This window comes from Denticeps clupeoides, chromosome 4 (assembly GCF_900700375.1).
Source record: "Denticeps clupeoides chromosome 4, fDenClu1.1, whole genome shotgun sequence".
In the NCBI taxonomy this organism is placed as follows: Eukaryota; Metazoa; Chordata; class Actinopteri; order Clupeiformes; family Denticipitidae; genus Denticeps; species Denticeps clupeoides.
In genome coordinates, this window is record NC_041710.1 from 391,409 (window position 1) to 409,672 (window position 18,264).

The 18,264-nt window shown below is 43.2% G+C and overlaps 1 protein-coding gene across 2 annotated transcripts; it reads left to right on the forward strand.

The window, feature by feature from the left end:
• Positions 1 to 207: 207 nt before the first annotated feature.
• On the forward strand, positions 208 to 17,928 carry LOC114789199 (non-specific lipid-transfer protein-like). Of its 2 annotated transcripts, none has more exons than XM_028978361.1 (16): positions 208 to 364; positions 1,549 to 1,603; positions 1,717 to 1,788; positions 2,540 to 2,671; positions 3,264 to 3,328; positions 3,411 to 3,537; positions 3,852 to 3,915; positions 3,996 to 4,082; positions 4,159 to 4,309; positions 4,419 to 4,566; positions 6,291 to 6,398; positions 11,896 to 12,049; positions 12,991 to 13,087; positions 13,487 to 13,616; positions 15,431 to 15,510; positions 17,433 to 17,928. In XM_028978361.1, exons 1-16 carry the CDS (start codon positions 314 to 316, stop codon positions 17,526 to 17,528), a joined length of 1,617 nt encoding a protein of 538 aa, XP_028834194.1. In that variant the 5' UTR covers positions 208 to 313; the 3' UTR covers positions 17,529 to 17,928. The 2 variants fall into 2 exon arrangements, with proteins under 2 accessions (XP_028834194.1, XP_028834195.1); XM_028978362.1 differs by having other exon boundaries at positions 313 to 364; positions 1,549 to 1,616.
• Positions 17,929 to 18,264: the final 336 nt, after the last annotated feature.

Below are 18,264 nucleotides of genomic sequence, written 5' to 3' on the forward strand. Positions count from 1 at the left end.
CCATTAACTACATTTACAGCATCTACCAGACGCCTCTATCCAGAGCGACTTACAATTAGTAGTTACAGGGACAGTCCCCCACTGGAGACACTTAGTCTCTTGCTCAGGTAGTAACACAACGGTAGTAAGTGGGCACTTTAGCGGACCAACCTTCTTTAGAAGATTCTACGCGAGCCTCAGACTCGCGTAGAATAAGCGGAACTGGCAACACGGGCCTGTGCCGCGCCTGCGCAGTAGAAGCGCGACCGGACGCCCAGGCAGCGCCGTCGCCCTGCGCCCTCCCGGACACGGCGGTGGCGTCTCAGCGGGGAACATGGCACCAGCGCACAGCCGAGTGTTTGTGGTTGGAGTTGGCATGACCAAGGTACGCAAACTCGAATCCCGCAGAATGGACGCCGGCGGCGGCCGGAGAGAACTCGGCTGTTAACGCGCCGGGGCGTCGTGCAGCCGGACAGAAATTAAAACAGAAGTCATCTTCTGACGGGACGTTAATATTTCAACTTTGAACTTTATCATCATCGTCGCAGCTAGTTGCATGCACACCGAGGTTATGCAGTTTACGCACAGTGTGAATATGACTACGTACACACAAACATATGCAAATATTCCTCCCGCTGAAGGACTTTACCTTTTATGTAATTTACCGAGTTTTTGGTAAATTGTCTGCATTTGGCGTTTATTTAATTTACCGAGTTTTTGTAAATTGGCTGCATTTGGCGTTTATTTAATTTTTGCTAAAGTTTTGCTAAATCGGCGCAAAGCCTATTTCCGCCTGCGATGTAAAACGTGAAACAATGAGACTGTATTCGATATATTTGTACAATATTGACCTATTCTGCGACTTCGTGTGACTAATTCAAAGTCCAGGTTCTTATTTACGTTGTTAGTAGGTGACGGTTCACAGGCGCCGCGCCCCCTTCTGGTCAGGAGGATAAATAACAGTTTAAAAAAATGAAAAAGTGAAGTGAAGTGATTGTCACATGTGATGCACAGCACATGGTGCACACAGTGAAATGTGTCCTCTGCATTTAACCATCACCCTGAGTGAGCAGTGGGCACCATGACAGGCGCCCGGGGAGCAGTGTGTGGGGACGGTGCTTTGCTCAGTGGCACCTCAGTGGCACCTTGGCAGATCGGGATTCGAACCGGCAACCTTCTGACTCCGGGGCGGTTTATTTAAACGCTAGGCCATCACTGCCCCTTGGGTGCGTTTGTCTATGTAGTTCAATGTTGTTCAACTTTATAAATGTATAAATAGACCATGTGTCCATTCCTACTCACTGAAGGTGCATGTGCAATAAGGTTTCTACTTCACACTTTAATGTAAATTTTGTATTAGATTTGTATTAAATTAGTATATGGCTTTTACACACAGTATTCAAGATACCTCTCTGGCTGAGGGATGGCACCTAATGTCGTTGTACCTGTTGCAATGACAATAAAGATATTCTGATTGTGATTCTGATTGTGTTGTAGAGACACGCCCAGCTTTGTGTGTGTGTGTGTGTGTGTGTGTTGCGTAATAAATGAAGTGGATCTTTTTTTCAGTTTGAGAAGCCGGGGGCAAGAGATGCAGATTACCCTGACATGGCGAAAGAAGCAGGTACAGTAAGTTGGTGAGAGGTCACCCGTGTGTAATTTACCCGTCCTGAAGCAGTTCCATGACTTGCTGAGTTCAACAGGACACACTGATAGTTTTGATTGCATTTATCTCAGGTGAAAGGGCCCTTGCAGATGCTGGAATCCCTTACTCTGCTATTAAACAAGCATGTGTGGGATATGTGTATGGTAGGTGCATTCAATAATTCCAACTTTTCATAAGCTTAGTAGTGAAATGACAATAACACCATTCTAGATCTGGAGTCACCACCAGTCCTGCACAGCTTAGATCTTTCCATGGTCCACCACACCTCATTCAACCCAAGAACTTGGACATAATGAGTACAGAAGTTGAATCAGGCGTGCTAAATGGAGGTTAACGTTACATCATTTCATATTGGTCCCCTAATTCTGTATCTGAAGTCTCTTGCTGAAATTCAGACTCGGTGCAGAATTACAGCCACTTTGAGATTTCCCAGGGCGCGCCGTTTCACCATCTGTAGCTAATGAGGAGGAGAGAGGCGGGACCAGGAGGAGAGCGGCCAATAGAAGTTGAGGGAACATTCGGGGAAATGACGTCATCAACACCATCCACCAACCACAATGTTTGGTACAGACAGGAAGTTGTGTTGACATTTTTTCAGAAAAAAATGTAATGAAAACAGAATGTTTTAGGGGCGGGGCATAGGAGGTAACCTTTCCCCTTATGATGTCATAAGGGGGACAAATTCCAGATCCGACCGTCTGAGCTGCCGCTTTTTGAACGGTGAAGTAAAATGAACCAAACGCTCTTCACACCGACCGCCATTTCTGCAGGACCATAGACAGGCTGGGGGAACTCGAATTACATTTACAGCATTTAATTCATTTAATGTTAAATAAATTCACAAAGTTACATTTTCATAATAGAGGGACCTTTAAAACATTTTTCCGTCTCCAGGTGATTCCACCTGTGGACAGAGGGCTATCTACCACAGCTTGGGCCTGACCGGGATCCCCATCGTCAACGTGAACAACAACTGCTCCACCGGCTCCACGGCACTTTTCATGGCTCGCCAGCTGGTACAGGGAGGTGAGGAGATCTGGAGTCCTCTGGTCTTTGGTGTCCTTCTGTGATGGTTCTTATGTTTCAGGACGACATGAAGAAGCAGAATGCTGACCTGATGTGACTCGGTACAAGTGCTGAGGACGCTCTCAGGAACCTATTTAATAAAATGCTGTATATGTAAATAGTTTTTACATGTGTACGCACTTTGGCACGATTCAGATGATTTAAGTTCAGAATATACAGTCTTCTCGCAATTGTTTTAACTGCGTACAAATTATGATTGAAAATGTTCTACAATGTTCTATGTTAAATATTTTATAATGAAAAAGAGCTTAAAACAATACAAATAACACAACAAATGCTTTAAATGCTAAACAAACCTGTAATAAATGAAAAGCTTCTGTAAATGGAGCATCAGGCTTGAAGTGGGGCTTTGGGACAGAAGGCCGCAACTCGCCCGATGTCACCGTTTTTGATGCTGGGAACCTGCTGGATTTCTGGAATAGCCCAGCGAGGAGATACGCAGGAACAAGCCTTCAGTCCTTCAGACGCTGCACACTTCCGTCCACCATTAATTTGATATGGAATTTTTTGGTGATTTGTGGTGCTATTGTAGGTCTGGCTGACTGTGTCCTCGCCCTGGGCTTTGAGAAGATGGACAGGGGGTCCCTGTCTTCCAAGGTATGAGCAGAAGTTGCTTAATGCCATGCAGCCAGCTCTGAGTGTCTCTGCTCTCACGGGTGCCTGATTGTTTTGGGTGAAGTACATGGACCGAACCAACCCCATGGACAAGCACATGGAGGTCATGATCAACCGGTACGGGCTGGCAGCGGCACCAGCAGCGCCCCAGATGTTCGGCAACGCTGGCAGGGAGCACATGGAGAGATATGGTAGGCTGTCAGGGACAAGAACGTCATTTCTAAATCTTCTTCAGGGAGGACATGATGACAATTTCTCCAGAATCCAAAATGATTATTTAGCAGAAAATGAGGAACAGTTAAAAGTGCTTTTCTTGGGCGATGGTCCCTTCGTGTGGTGTTTCTCAAAGAATTTGTCGGGTGGGAGACACATCCTGGATTTAGATGAGACATCTTGACTGATGGCCCCCCTCAAAAAGTTAAAAGCTTCTGGGATCTTACTCTGGGATTATCAGTGTTGTATGTATGTATGTGGAAGGTTGAATTAACGTTCGGCTCGTTTCCAGGCACTAAACCGGAGCACTTTGCCAAAATCGCCTGGAAGAACCACAAGCACTCCACCAACAACCCGTACGTCTTCTGGGCCGCTCGCATGTTTTATGGCTCGTGACGTTTCAGATGGTACGAGGTGCGTTTCTGCTGTCTTCCAGCTACTCTCAGTTCCGCGATGAATACAGCCTGGATCAGGTTCTCGGCTCCAGGAGAGTCTTCCAGTTCCTCACCCTTCTGCAGTGCTGGTATGGCGCGTCCGCATTGGGTTTTCTGGCGAGAAACGGGTGCAGATTGAAATTCTACACAACTTTCCGTGCGCAGCCCCACATCCGACGGAGCTGGAGCGGCCATCTTGGCCAGCGAGGACTTTGTAAGGCGCTATGGCCTGGAGGACAAAGCGGTGGAGATCATCGCTCAGGAGATGGTTACTGACCTCTCCTCAACCTTCGAGGAGAACAGCTGCATAAAAATGGTGAGCCGCCATTCCCAGGCGCCACCTCCGCTGAACTTTGCGTCGCATTATCAGCTTCCATTATCTGGCGGTTGAGGTAAGAGCTGTTCATGGCTGATCTTCTGCACAGGTGGGGTATGACATGACCCGAGTGGCGGCCCAAAAATGCTTCCAGAAGGCTGGACTGAGTCCGTCGGACGTCAACGTCATCGAGCTGCACGACTGCTTCTCAGCCAATGAGCTGATTACGTACGAAGCGCTTGGACTTTGTCCAGAGGGTCAGTGCGACTCCATCATTTGCTCTTCGCTGTCCTCCGTAGCCACATTTCATGCAGACACATGCACTGCTTTCCAAATCAATATTCAAATTACTAATCAAATTATGTGCAAATGACCGTGAACACAAGTCTGAAGTAGTCAACTGTTAGAGAATGAACATTTTTATTATTTTGCACTACAGACTTTCAAAACATTTTATAACTTGTAATAAACTGGAAGTTTTTTTGCGGCATTAGGAGGTCAAATTTATTGAAATCAAACGCTATTTCAATCGAAAAACATCAGCGAACACGACAGTTTGAAAATGAGTCTTGGTGTGTTTCTGCTTCTGAGGGTTGGTCGGTGGTTGAATAGAAGGTTCGTGCATGCCTGCAAGCCTCTGGAGGACCTACACCTTGACGTTCGGGGGTCTCCAGAAGCATCAGCAGCTGACTGCTGCTTTGTAACGGCATTTTAGCAGCTGCTCTGTTAATCCGATGTGTTCATCTGGCAGAAACTTCCTCGTTCCGGATCTATATCTTAACAGTATGGTCATAAAACTCAGGGTTTTCATACCTTGTCCAAGGCGTTAGTTTTTACTTTATTTCAACTCACCTGGCAAACTTAATGGCCGCAGGTTTCTGTGACCATGACCAGAAGAGCCCTGAGACACAATATAATCAATGAGTTTAAATGTGAAAAACAATCGTATAGATTTGCGTAATAATTTGGAACGTGGTGTAGAGGACGTCCATCAAGTGACACATATTTACATTTACAGCATTTATCAGACGCCCGTATCCAGAGCGACTTACAGTCAGTTGGTACAGGGACAGTCCCCCCCTGGAGACACTCAGGGTTGAGTTTTGTAAACTCAAAATCTATAGAAACCTAATGAGAATTGCTGGTGTCGTCCTCTTGTAAGTCGCTTTGGAGTAAAGTAAAGTAAAGTAATATTCAAAATGTGGACTGGATGAAGATGCATTCATCACAGCAGCAATATTTCAGTCAAATTTGGAATTTATTTTAAGGACCGTGCTTTTTGTCAATAATTCTTGTCGTTAATTATGTTACTTAGCCGATATTTAAAGGGTTCTGTTATCGAAGGAAACATGATCTTATTCGGATGTTATGCTGTGCTATTTGCTCACATGGAGAAGACCTCAACAGGTTCACGGTTAAACATAAGATTAAAAAATTCTATCAACAAAACTCATAAGCAGCTTTGGCCATTTCTGTATATCCTGCCCTCTGACATATTTTGACATCTGTGCCAATAATTTGAAAGGTTTTGTGTAAAACCATCGTTTCATAACTAGTGAGCATCTTGAATTTAGAAAGCCAGCCACGCCTCTACGCTCGAAATCTCGTCCAGATGATAAGGGTGGACGGTTTCCTTCCCAGGTCCATGATTATTGGAATGTCTAAACTCAGCGTTGCTTGCGGCAGAAATGTGAAGTTTTTCCTGTCCGGTTTAATGCGGCGCTGTGGTCGTGATCGAGAAAAACGATTGGCTGCCGTTCCTGTGCTCCCTGCACGTCAGACACACCCACCTTCAAGCGCCGATGCAACGTGTAGCTGCTTTAATATAATGACTCAATTGCAAAATGTACCATTTTTTGTCATTGGGTGGCTTCTAATTTAGTGTTAAAAACTAAAATGTCAGGATTGTGAGAAATGTGGAGGACCTGTATTGTCCCGCACGTCTAAACAGGTTTTTGAACCTTTTGTCCTCCGTTCCCAGGTAAGGCTGGAGAGCTGATTGACCTGGGACACAACACCTATGGAGGGAAGTGGGTGGTGAACCCCAGCGGAGGCCTGATCTCTAAAGGACATCCGCTTGGTGCCACAGGTAGGCGTTCTCGCTCGTTCGCAGATAAACCAGCATTCCCAACTCAGAAGAATTGTCTGTGTCCAGACACGGCCACCAGGGGTCAGTACAGCGCAGCTCTGGTCACTCCTGGTAAAAGCCGGCGATATTTTTATTCATCTGTTCGTCATTAGGGCCGACGCGTGGAGGGCGGGGCCGCTAGTCCAGAGAGAATTCGCCTCATGTCGTGACGGTGGACCTACGGCTTAATCACGGCAGGGGCTTCGGCCATCTGAAAGCGTTTCTGCAACCGTGTCGTAGATCAATATTGCACGAGGTAGCTGCTAAATCCTTGTTCGTCTGTCCGTACACGGGGGAAATTCCAGACTTCAGTAATTCGTTTTCTCCTCCACGCGCACGAGCTGCACCAAGCGGGGGTTCGAAGCGACGCGTTCCAGAAAGCAGCAGGGTGAAAGATGCGCCGCTGACCTGCAGGGAAGGTCTTTACTGTTAAGTCTCTGATCCCATTGCCATAATGTCCACAGCAAAAAGCCCATTAGGCAAACAGGATAAAATGCTTTAGTGCTTTGGAAGCGCGGAGGAGATGGCCCTCCTCGGGTTAGTGGATGGTGAGGTGAGAGGACCACAGGCTCTGAAGAAAGGGCTACGTTGGTAAAACAAACCAAAAAATGGAACTAAATTAGTCCTCATAGAATGCTGAATTTATGTTTTTTTTTTTTTTTTTAAATGTGCAAAAAGTCCTTGTGTTTGTTCATGTAAAAGATCCTTTTATGTCATTCATGCACATGTGGTGCTTACCAGATTAACACTGTGTACATCACACCATATAATAAATGCAAGAATTACAGCTTTAAATGTTCATTGACCAGCATGGCAAGAAAAGAGATTATTTCTTAAATTATGGAGGATACAGCTAAGCACCACTCGGAAGTCTGAGACCGGAAAATGAGGAATGAAGGGAGTGGCACTAATCACACGGGGTCCTGAACTAGATATTAAAATTCAAATGAAGGGCCCAGTAGAATAAGTCTTAAAAGAAGACACTGACTTCAAAAATAATATGGCCTTGCATGTCCAGTTGATGAGGAACGACACCAGGAAAATTACAGTACGGATTCTGCACATCCAGACCTAATAAATATGAATACAAATGCCAGAATATATTATGAATGCATAAACGGGCATCTTGTGAAGATCTGTTAACTACCGTAAATTTCAGACTGTAGAGCGCTCCTATGTAGGCCACGGCTAGAAATTTTAGATAAATATTATAATATATAATATAATATAATATATAATACAGGAAAATGCCGGGAATATCCAAAACTACATAGATATCTTTTTTTTTCAGAACAGTGCTTGTAAGGGTACTAAAGTTCTCTTCTTCAGTATCGGTATTGAACAGCCTGAAGGTATATTACTTTGTCACGCACCTTCTCTGCAAACAGGAACAGCGGGAAAAGCAAACATCATTGATCAGAATCGCCATCGTCCTCTCGTGCTCTCGAGCTCGATTCCCTTCTTCCACAGCCAGGCTGAGTGCTTTTAACCTGAAAGTCGCATCATGTGCATTTCTTCCTGTCTTTCCCATGATGAAGGTCTGTGCACGAAGCCCAAAATGGCTGATCTGAAGAATTAAGTGTGAGTTTGCTGAACGCGCTTCGTTGGTCCAGTGTGACCTGTTGGGTAATTTCATTGGTCTGATATGACGAGGTTAAATGCGTTTACGTCTAGAAGAATCTATAAATAGATTTTCCTTCCCCTCTAGTATTGAAAATAGCCTAGAGTACCACCCTTAGTATTGATATCAAGCTTGAAATGTCAGTATCGTGACCAGCCTCACTTTCACCTTCACGCCTACCTCTGTTTATTAAATTGCACTTTTTTTGCTAATTGGACTTAAAGAGCAATAAAGATGTTCTGAAATGTTTTTATGTATGTATATGTAAATTCAAAATAATAGTTTTTCCCAGCCCTAATCTGCATGCCTTTATTATTACTGTATTGTTTGTGTGATGCCAACTTTCTACATTATCTTGTGCCTTTTTTGTCTTTTTTTTTTTTTTTTTTTGTCAATGAGATATTTCAAGGACAACAAAAAAACTGACATTAAAACACAAAACTATAAGAATCCTTAATCTCCCTGGCAACCTTGTGCAGCTCCACAGCCTTTTGTGGCTTGTATGTACCGTCCTTGTCAGTAAATTGGACTTTTAGGCGGATTGAAATTTGATTTGTTCTTTTTTTAATTATTTTAAAATTAATCTCTACATTAATCACAGTATTATATTAATCGCTGTTTGCATAGTCATTATAATCCCGTAACCTTAATTCACATTTTTTGTTTGGGTTTGTAGAGTACGGATCACCCCAAGGCTTCTGTAGAACAATTAGAACTTGAACCGACGCCTCTGACAGAACTGATCCTGCACATCGACACTCTATTATTCTGTATTCCGTGTCACATTCCCATCAGCCCTCGGAGCGGCTTGGACTCACGCCGCCCTGTTAAAGCAGCGAGGCGAAATATTATGACTAAAAGCTGCCTGGATGTATTTTACGGCCAATTATCATTATGGATGCGGCTGGTGTAGAGCAGCAGGATTGATTTCCCACATCACCAGTCAGGGTGGGTGTATAATCAGTCAGGTGCTGGCGTTCTCTTATTCTATATTCCATTCTGTCATACATCAGGCAATCATGGGACAAACTGTCATGTGTTTAAAAGGTTAATTGGTAAAGATTTACACGTTTTTTCATTGACTAAGATGGAATGAGCGTCGAAAAAACACGTTTACAATTCATAACCTCACACATGATGACATGAAAACCAAACAGCAATAGAACCCCGCATGGGCTGCCTTGTCATCTTAATGATAATGATGACGCATAAAAACCCTGTCTGTGTGTTTTATAGTCAGTGCTATAATTACCCCATAAAAACCACATTTGAAAATGATTGGTTACTCTCCTGACACGCCCACCACAGCAGACACACCCACCACCATCGCTTAGTCAACAGCACTTAGATGCGTGGTAGGTGTTTCCCAGCAGAACATTGAACATTGTTCAGAACATCACTCAGCGTCACAGTCTGGTCGCTCAGGTCCTGACGCTTGTCCATTGGTCCTCCTGTATCCACCAGATGCCAACCAGGTGGGCGATTGCTGCTGTTGAACTTATGAAATTATGGGCTGTTCGTATAAAGTTTGGAAAATCACGGACTTGTTTGAATGCAGCGCATGTTCACTTCACCTGACAGCAGAGGTGCATCGCACTTCATTAACAGGCTGCTGTTGCCTAGCAACATATTTGGGGGTTTTGGGGGTTAATTTTGTCAAAGTTTGTTATAAATAAATATATTTTAAATTAGTCTGAAAACGCAAGGTTTCTGCGATGCAGACGTTTCATGCAAAGCGAATACAATGTGGAGGTCTGGTTGCAGGACATCCTGCTCAGCTGCTGAACAAAGGAATGCAATAAATGGTCTTCAGTTGAACCACATAAATCATGCACATGCATGTACATGCTTTCTGTGTGGTGTTGGGAGGCCTCAAGCATCTACCACAGGCTAGATTCCTGCCAGTTAGTTGAAGGTATCAACTGGCTGCCTGGAACCATCAGGAAAATTGCCTCTGAGATGTGGAGCCACCTTAGGTCTTGCTGCAGTTTTAATACTTTTACATGTTTTCCAGGTCACTTAAATATATTTTCAGCAATAACATGTTGGCACTTCGTTATTTGCAGTTTCCTGTTGGACATGTCTTGTCCCAGTTCTCCACAACTGGTGGTCAACTCTGTTAAATGGATATAACCCTGATGCAGGGGCAGTGGTGGCCTAGCGGTTAAGGAAGTGGCCCCGTAATCAGAAGGTTGAAGGTTCGAATCCCGATCCGCCAAGGTACCACTGAGGTGCCACTGAGCAAAGCACCGTCCCCACACACTGCTCCCCGGGCGCCTGTCATGGCGCCCACTGCTCACTCAGGGTGATGGGTTAAATGCAGAGGACAAATTTCACTGTGTGCACCGTGTGCTGTGCTGCTGTGTATCACATGTGACAATCACTTCACTTTAACCTGTGTTATACGTGTTATATACATATTCGTGGTAGTGGTGGGGGGGGTGGTAGTGTCCTAGCGGGTAAAACACTCGCCTCTGAACCACAAGAACCAGACGTCCCAGGTTCAAATCCCGCTTACAACCATCGTGTCCCAGTGCAAGTGTCTCCAGGGGGACTGTCTCTGTCACTACTGACTGTAAGGCGCTCTGGATAATGGTGTCTGGTAAATGCCATAAATTCCAAATAATGATATTGGAAATGGTTATGTCCTAAAATGTTTTAGTAGTACATACAATATGTGTCCTTTATTTTATAAATGATATTACATGTTTATTCCAAAGACAAAATGCTTTATCAGAAGGCATTTATTTCCTATATAATTTTTTTTTTTATTGTAAAGTTAATTAAATGATCTTGTTTCTAATACAACATTGATAAAATATTTAAATACTCTTCATGCTTCATTATAATACTAAACATTTGCCTGGCAAAGTTGGCAAAGTACAAGCAGTCAGCTGCAAAAAATACAATTTTAAATACAAATGCAATCACTTCGAGTTTCATAGCAAAGACTTTAAATTTCCCTGCAAATTTCCTGGCAAGACTAAAAAAAATTCCTACCAGGCTTCTCAAGAATGAGTGATATATATGCATTAGGGCCCCAAACGATTATTTTTTTAACGATTAATCTAGCGATTAGATTTATGATTCATTTAACAATAAATATTTTACAAAGTGGGTTTGATTTGATTCTCGATTATTTAATATATTTTCCAGTAATGTATCCATTTATATATTCTAATTTAGATATCGGCATGAAAAACATTAATTTCTTTAAATAAAATATGCTGCAAAATGATCAGTGGAATATGAACGCTGGTGTTAATGTTTCTGAGATTTTTTTTTTTTACTTTTAATCAAAATAATTTAATCTGCGTCATAGGGCTCATGACATTCTAACCAGTTATTTTTATGAGACTTTTATAAGACTGTAATAATATTTAACAGTGCCTTGTTCAGTTGTAGGTCACAGCCAAAGTCAGTGTTACATGCTATAAGTCTACATGGTCTTAGATACTGGTTTGTACTGTAGATATTAGAAACAAGAATGCTAATACCTATAGAACTTCATATTTAATTAATGAAAATGTGAAATTCAGCCAGTTTGCCTTACACTAAACCGTGTTTAATGCCTTTTACTTGTCTGATTTATAACTATTCAAAGGTAGTGAGGTACTAAGAATTTTCATTTCCTGGCAAATGAATGTAACTTTTGAGAATACCTTTTTGGAGCAATTGAAAGAATACAATAAAATTGGGGGCTAAAATCTTGTTTTCCTGCTTTTCTTAAGATCCAGCGCGTTTTTGTTTTTCGTGTCCATGTTGAGTCGCGGGGACGGCCCTGATTCGCATGTCCACTGTGGGAAATAATCGCCTCTGTCGTGCCCGACTGCTCAGGTCTGGCTCAGTGTGCCGAGCTGTGCTGGCAGCTGCGGGGCGTGGCCGGAAGGAGGCAGGTCCCGGGGGCAAAGGTCGCGCTGCAGCACAACATCGGTCTGGGAGGAGCGGTGGTGGTCACTCTCTACAGGATGGGCTTCCCTCAGGACACCAGGTTGGGACCCTCTTAACTGCTTATTAACCTCGTTATTCACTAGAATAATGCAATCAGACTTTTTACCAAATCTAAGTACTGTGATTTATTCCTCATTTCTGCTTGTGGCTGCAGTCTAATTTCTATTAAACTCTCTAAGGACTAATTATGTGAATTGGAAATGGAAACGGTATGGAGCCTGTAGTTTGGGATGATTTCATGAGTAAATATGAAAAGGGTGGTAGTAGCCTAGCGGGTAACACACTCGCCTATGAACCAGAAGACCCAGGTTCAAATCCCACTTACTACCATCGTGTCCCTGAGCAGGACACTTAACCCTGAGTGTCTCCAGGGGGGGACTGTCCCTGTCACTACTGACTGTAAGTCACTCCGGATAAGGGCGTCTGGTAAATACTGTAAATGTAAATAACTGATTCATGCGCATTCACACCGCCAGTACGCAGCCAGTCAACTGGCATTCTGCCGATGGACCGTATGGACGTTGCGTTTCTACCTATCGAATGTGGCCCGCCGTTAATCATTGGCAGAAGTCAAGGTTGTCCTGTATGATCAGGAACATAGATTTATATTAGTGCCGCGCTGCACCGGGTTCTGTGCCATAGTCCAACGGTCTGAACTCAGACGACCAATAGACACGCAGAAGCTCTGACTGTTGTCCTCTGTTCATCACTCTTGTGGACTTACTACCACTGTGTCCCTGAGCAGGACACTTAACCCTGAGTGTCTCCAGAGGGACTGTCCCTGTAAGTCCCTCTGGTGTCTCAGCTCATTCCTGCTTTTTCAGCCTTGTTGCCAGTTTAATGCACATTTCAACACAATCTTTGGTTTAATAATTTTCGTTTGTTTGATTATTGTTCGATTTGAACCTTCCGCCTTGTACACCTTCATGTGCAGTAATGTTATGAACCGGGTCGTGTGGTTTTGTTTCTATCCTCCGCAAGGCGAGCGATTGCGGCGCTGCCCACCAGCGCGAGCAACGACCTGAAGACCTTCAAGTCCTACGCCGTCTTTAATGAGATTTCTAAACGACTGGAACAGGTACCTACTGCTGGGCGTGAACCCTGACTCTTGACCTTTCAACTCTCAGCTCACAGCTGTGGAGAAATTGCTCCGGTGGGGTAATAATGGCACTCAGTACAGCACGTGGCATGGATTTTTACACCGGCGCCAGCCTCTATTACGCCGCCTGTAGACAGATTGTGACTAAATGTCATTAATAAATAAAGGAATGCACACAAGTTCTTCTTTTCTTCACTTTTTCTCTGCCCTGGACTGTACTTCCTGTTTGTTAGTGTTCATGCCATAGTTCTTTATTCTAGTTCTGTACATCTGGGATTATAAAGTGTCCGGCCAGAGCATCAGCATGATGCACGCACAGAGAAAACTTTGAATGACATACAGATGAATAGAAATGCTGACTGTGACGGTCCTTCTCAGGAGGGCGAGGGCTTTGTGAAGAAGATCGGTGGCATTTTCGCTTTCAAGGTGAAGGATGGACCAGGAGGGAAGGAGGCGCTTTGGGTCGTGGATGTGAAGAACGGCAAAGGATCTGTGGACAACGACGCCAGTAAGACACTCCTGATACCTGTAGACCTATCAAATCCAAGATGGCTTTTATTGTCACCTCACTTGTCACTGGTACACAGGGAAAGTGCATGTGAGGTGAAATTCTTGCGTTTTTTTTTCTAAATTTGTGACGTGACTGAAGTGAGGTGACACAACATAACAGCTGGTCATGTGACGCTAACTACAGGGTGGGGCATTTATATGGATCCACCTTAATAAAATGGGAACGGTTGGTGATATTAACGTCCTGTTTGTGGCACATTAGTATATGTGAGGGGGCAAACTTTTCAAGATGGGTGGTGACCATAGTGGCCATTTTGTCAGCCATCTTGGATTCAACTTTTGTTTTTTCAATAGGAAGAGGGTCATGTGACATCAAATTTATTGGTAATTTCACAAGAAAAACAATGGTGTGCTTGGTTTTAACTTAACTTTATTCTTTCATGAGTTATTTTCTGACCACTTATAAAATATGTTCAATGTCACCAACCATTCCCATTTTATTAAGGTGTACCCATATAAATGCTGTTAAACCCTGTATAACAAAATATGTCATGTAATATTTCTGACAAATAAAAACGAGACTAAATATGGTTTACAAAAATTAAATCTAATCTTAAATGTCTTTTCATTAATGAAAACAAGACGAGATCGCGTTATTATTATTATTATTATTATGCAGTATTTCTGTTTCCTGTGACTCCCGTGTTGTTGCGAAGATGACATCACTTCCTCAATATGCATTCATGGCATAATTTAGTTTTGGAGATACTTGTGGTGGGTTATCAGATGGGAGAAAATGTCACACGTTCCTTACAATGAAGTAGAAAAGATGACAGAACGTGTGTCGAAAAACAGGAATGGATGTCGAGGGTTCTTCAGTCTATAAAGTAACAATAATATAATAAGAAGAAAACCTTGTTTTCATTATGAAATGGGTCTGACTAAATGAAATTGTTGGTTTTGTCTGTTCTACTTGGTACTTGTACTATATTGACTGGGTTAAATAAAATTGCATTTCTTAAAGAGACTAAAATACAATTTTCATTTACTAAAACTAGACTAAAATATTCATGGATAATTTGGACTAAAATAAAACTAAAATACTCAGACGTTTAGTTGTCTGAACCTTGACTGGAATTTAAATGAGTCTGGACGTGACTGAGACTAATAAAGACTAAAATGAAGACTGGATTAAAACCAAAATTAAAAACCAACATACGTAAAAGTCTCCATGCAGTTAAGCGTGCGAAAGTGTAATCACGTGCAAATGTCCTGAAAAAGGTCAAACTGTGCTGGGTCACGCTGTACGCAAGGAAAAATGACATCTGCACGTCAAAGGTCCAATACAGCAAATTGGCGTTCGGATAATTCCATTTAAAGACTGCGCTGACTCAGAGCGAGCCCTCCGAGTTCTCCGGCGGTACGCAAGCTCGCGCTGCTTTTTTGATGATAAAAGCTCTCGAGCCAAGGTCACCTTCAGGAGGAAAACCGACCGGAGGCCGGAGTGGATTAATGGCAGATATATTCCGTTATTTTTTTCCGTTTGAGCCCAGACTACTTTCTGCTCACAGCACCATGCCAGTCCGTCTCTGGTTTTTATTTTCAACCAGAGTGGGTCGGAATAAAAGGTGAACATTGTGAATAACAAACATCTTTTAGTGAAATTCATCAGCTTTCTAAAAGCCCAACCTGGACATTTTATAAACGGCATGACATTAAACGAAAAACCGTACGGAACATTTTAAGCCTACAAAAGAACATTCTGCATAGAACTAGATCGAGTGTTTATATAGATCTGTCCTCCTGTCACAGATAAGAAGGCAGACTGCACCATCTCCATGTCTGATGAGGACCTGCTGGCCTTGATGATGGGGAAGATGAATCCTCAGACGGTAAGTGGGTGGCCGGATCCCGCGAAGTCCAAAAAACGTTACCTGGACCGGGACTCTGTACCATCTGGTTCTATTTGTGTGTTCCTGCCATACTGCTGCATGAAAGCTGAAATGAATTCTCTGAAAAAGGCCAACCAGCAATGTTCAGGTCAGGAACAGGTCGGATTTATGGCCTCCTAAGTTGCCAGGTAGAGAATAACGTCACCTTCTGCCATTTCTGTAGCAGTCCTGTCATTCAGCAGAGTGCCTCAAGATAAAATAGTGTAATCCCAGTGCCGTCTCCAGCGTGTTTCCACAACGTTCATATTTAATCCCGGCCATCTGTAATACCGCTGAAGATGACGTGGTGCCATATGGAGCTTCGCATGTTTTATTGGATTCATGATTCCGTCTCATCAGAACTCCTCTTTATATTAGTCTGTTTTTTAATTTTTTATGAACCTTCTGTTCCATTAGACACGAATGTTTTACATTGTTCTTTTTTTTCTGGACTGGATCAACGCAATTCCTTATTTTGGCCCAGTATGTAGGCCACTAAATCAGATTTGACCGGGTGTCTGAGTTGGGTTTGCTCCGAGCTGTTCATGGAGGATTAAAAACTCTGAAGCCCTCATGCTGCCTTCCCCAACAATGTTCTGTATAACCAATAATTATTCTCTATAATACATCATTCTGTCATTCTTGAACCAGTTTGCATGCTGGGAACTTCACCTCATCTTGATGTTTAGTACTCAAATAAAAGGAAATCGAGTCAACTAGCAAGCAGCAACTTCTTGTTTTCATCTGTATGCTGGAGAGGAGCAATAACTACCTATTCAGCACTTTTTGTTCGTGTGTAATTATTTTTGACACCCAGAAGATGAAAGTCTGGGCACACCCTACTTCCTCATTCTGTGACACGCCCAGGGTCTATAGAGTCTATCTATTCTCTTTTCTCCTCTGTTCTTCTCAGCTTTCTACACTCCTAATAGCCCACAAACATGACCACGCCCACTACCGGCACCAACATGCAGGTTATCAGGCGCTTTAATTCCAGCGTTCTGATGGGGGAACTGGTGAATTAGTGAACATTAGTGACCACGCCCACTACCGACACCAACATGCAGGTTATCAGGCGCTTTAATTCCAGCGTTCTGATGGGGGAACTGGTGAATTAGTGAACATTAGTGACCACGCCCACTACCGGCACCAACATGCAGGTTATCAGGCGCTTTAATTCCAGCGTTCTGATGGGGGAACTGGTGAATTAGTGAACATTAGTGACCACGCCCACTACCAACACCAACATGCAGGTTACCAGGCGCTTTAATTCCAGCGTTCTGATAGGTGAACTGGTGAATTAGTGAACATTAGTGACCACGCCCACTACCAACATGCAGGTTATCAGGCGCTTTAATTCTAGCGTTCTGATGGTGGAACTGGTTAATGAACATTAGTTACCACGCTCTTTATGTGTAATATATTGGCCAGATAATACAGCCCAGAGTCCCAGGTTCTGTTTTGTTTATTAAATGGAGAAGTATGGCTACTTGCAGCCAATAATGATGCCACAGTTAAAATCTTTTCATGTTTCCACCTTGTGTGTTTGGTGTTATGATCGTGCTTTTCATCCTCATTGAATTTTATGGTGATAAGAGCCTGAACGAAATGATAGACCTCCATTCTTCTTCTGAATCCATTCACACACTTCATTAGTGTTGACCTCCAGCATTAAACAACCAAATGAAGGGTCTCGTTATCTGAGACTCGAGCAGAGGCTCTGAGCTGCATGCTGATCAGAGCCTCACACACACACACACACACACACACACACACACACACACACACACACACAGACAGACTATTTCTCTCTCTCTGTGTATCTGTATATGTACTAAAACAGAAGAGTAATAAATTTTTTTCCCTCATAATTCTCTTGCAAGGCATTTTTCCAAGGAAAGCTGAAAATAACCGGCAACATGGGGATGGCCATGAAGCTGCAGAACCTGCAGGTGACTGCAGGCAAAGCCAAGCTGTGAAGGGACTGTGGCCAGCGGCTTCCTCCTCGCCCCTTTTCCAACCTACCCTGATCCCCGACTGCAGCCTCTTCAGCGGCACTGAGGCTCGTTCATTTCCAGAAAAGTTTTTAATGTCCACGTTTCCCCGTCTCTAGCATTAACAAAAAGCCAATGAGTTGGGCGTAACAAGTCATTAATGTGTAATCAAGCACATAATTTGGTGGTGCATATTTGAACGTAGATGGAGATGATTTATGTATCTAAGAACGGCTGTTTCCAGTACAGATGACATGAATGATTAAGCATTCGTCTTGACCTTGTGAGACAAGGATATTAAGTTTTTTTTTTTTTTATTAAATGAGTGTCTTGGATTAATGGAATTGATTATTTTAATGAATAAAGCTTATATTAAAAAATCCCACATGATTGACCTTGTGTACATCGTTGCATGGCTTTGGGATGCATATTGTCCTTCAGCACACAGCGTGGAAGTGTAATGCAGGAGAGGCATAGCTTCTGGGTGCATGAAGCGACCAGAACGTGAAACACAAAACCATTGCAGGCAGAAAAACAATTAGGAAGAATTTCCATTAAGCATTAGTTGCCATAATGTCTCTCATCCTGGAACGTCTGCAACAGGTGGTGGCTCCAACTGGCCAAGTTCTCCAGGACTTAGTAAGGATGTGGCTCTAAGAGCGACTTCCTGGCCTGGGAATGAGAAAAATCTACTGAAACGCTGTTTCTTGCCCAATTAAGT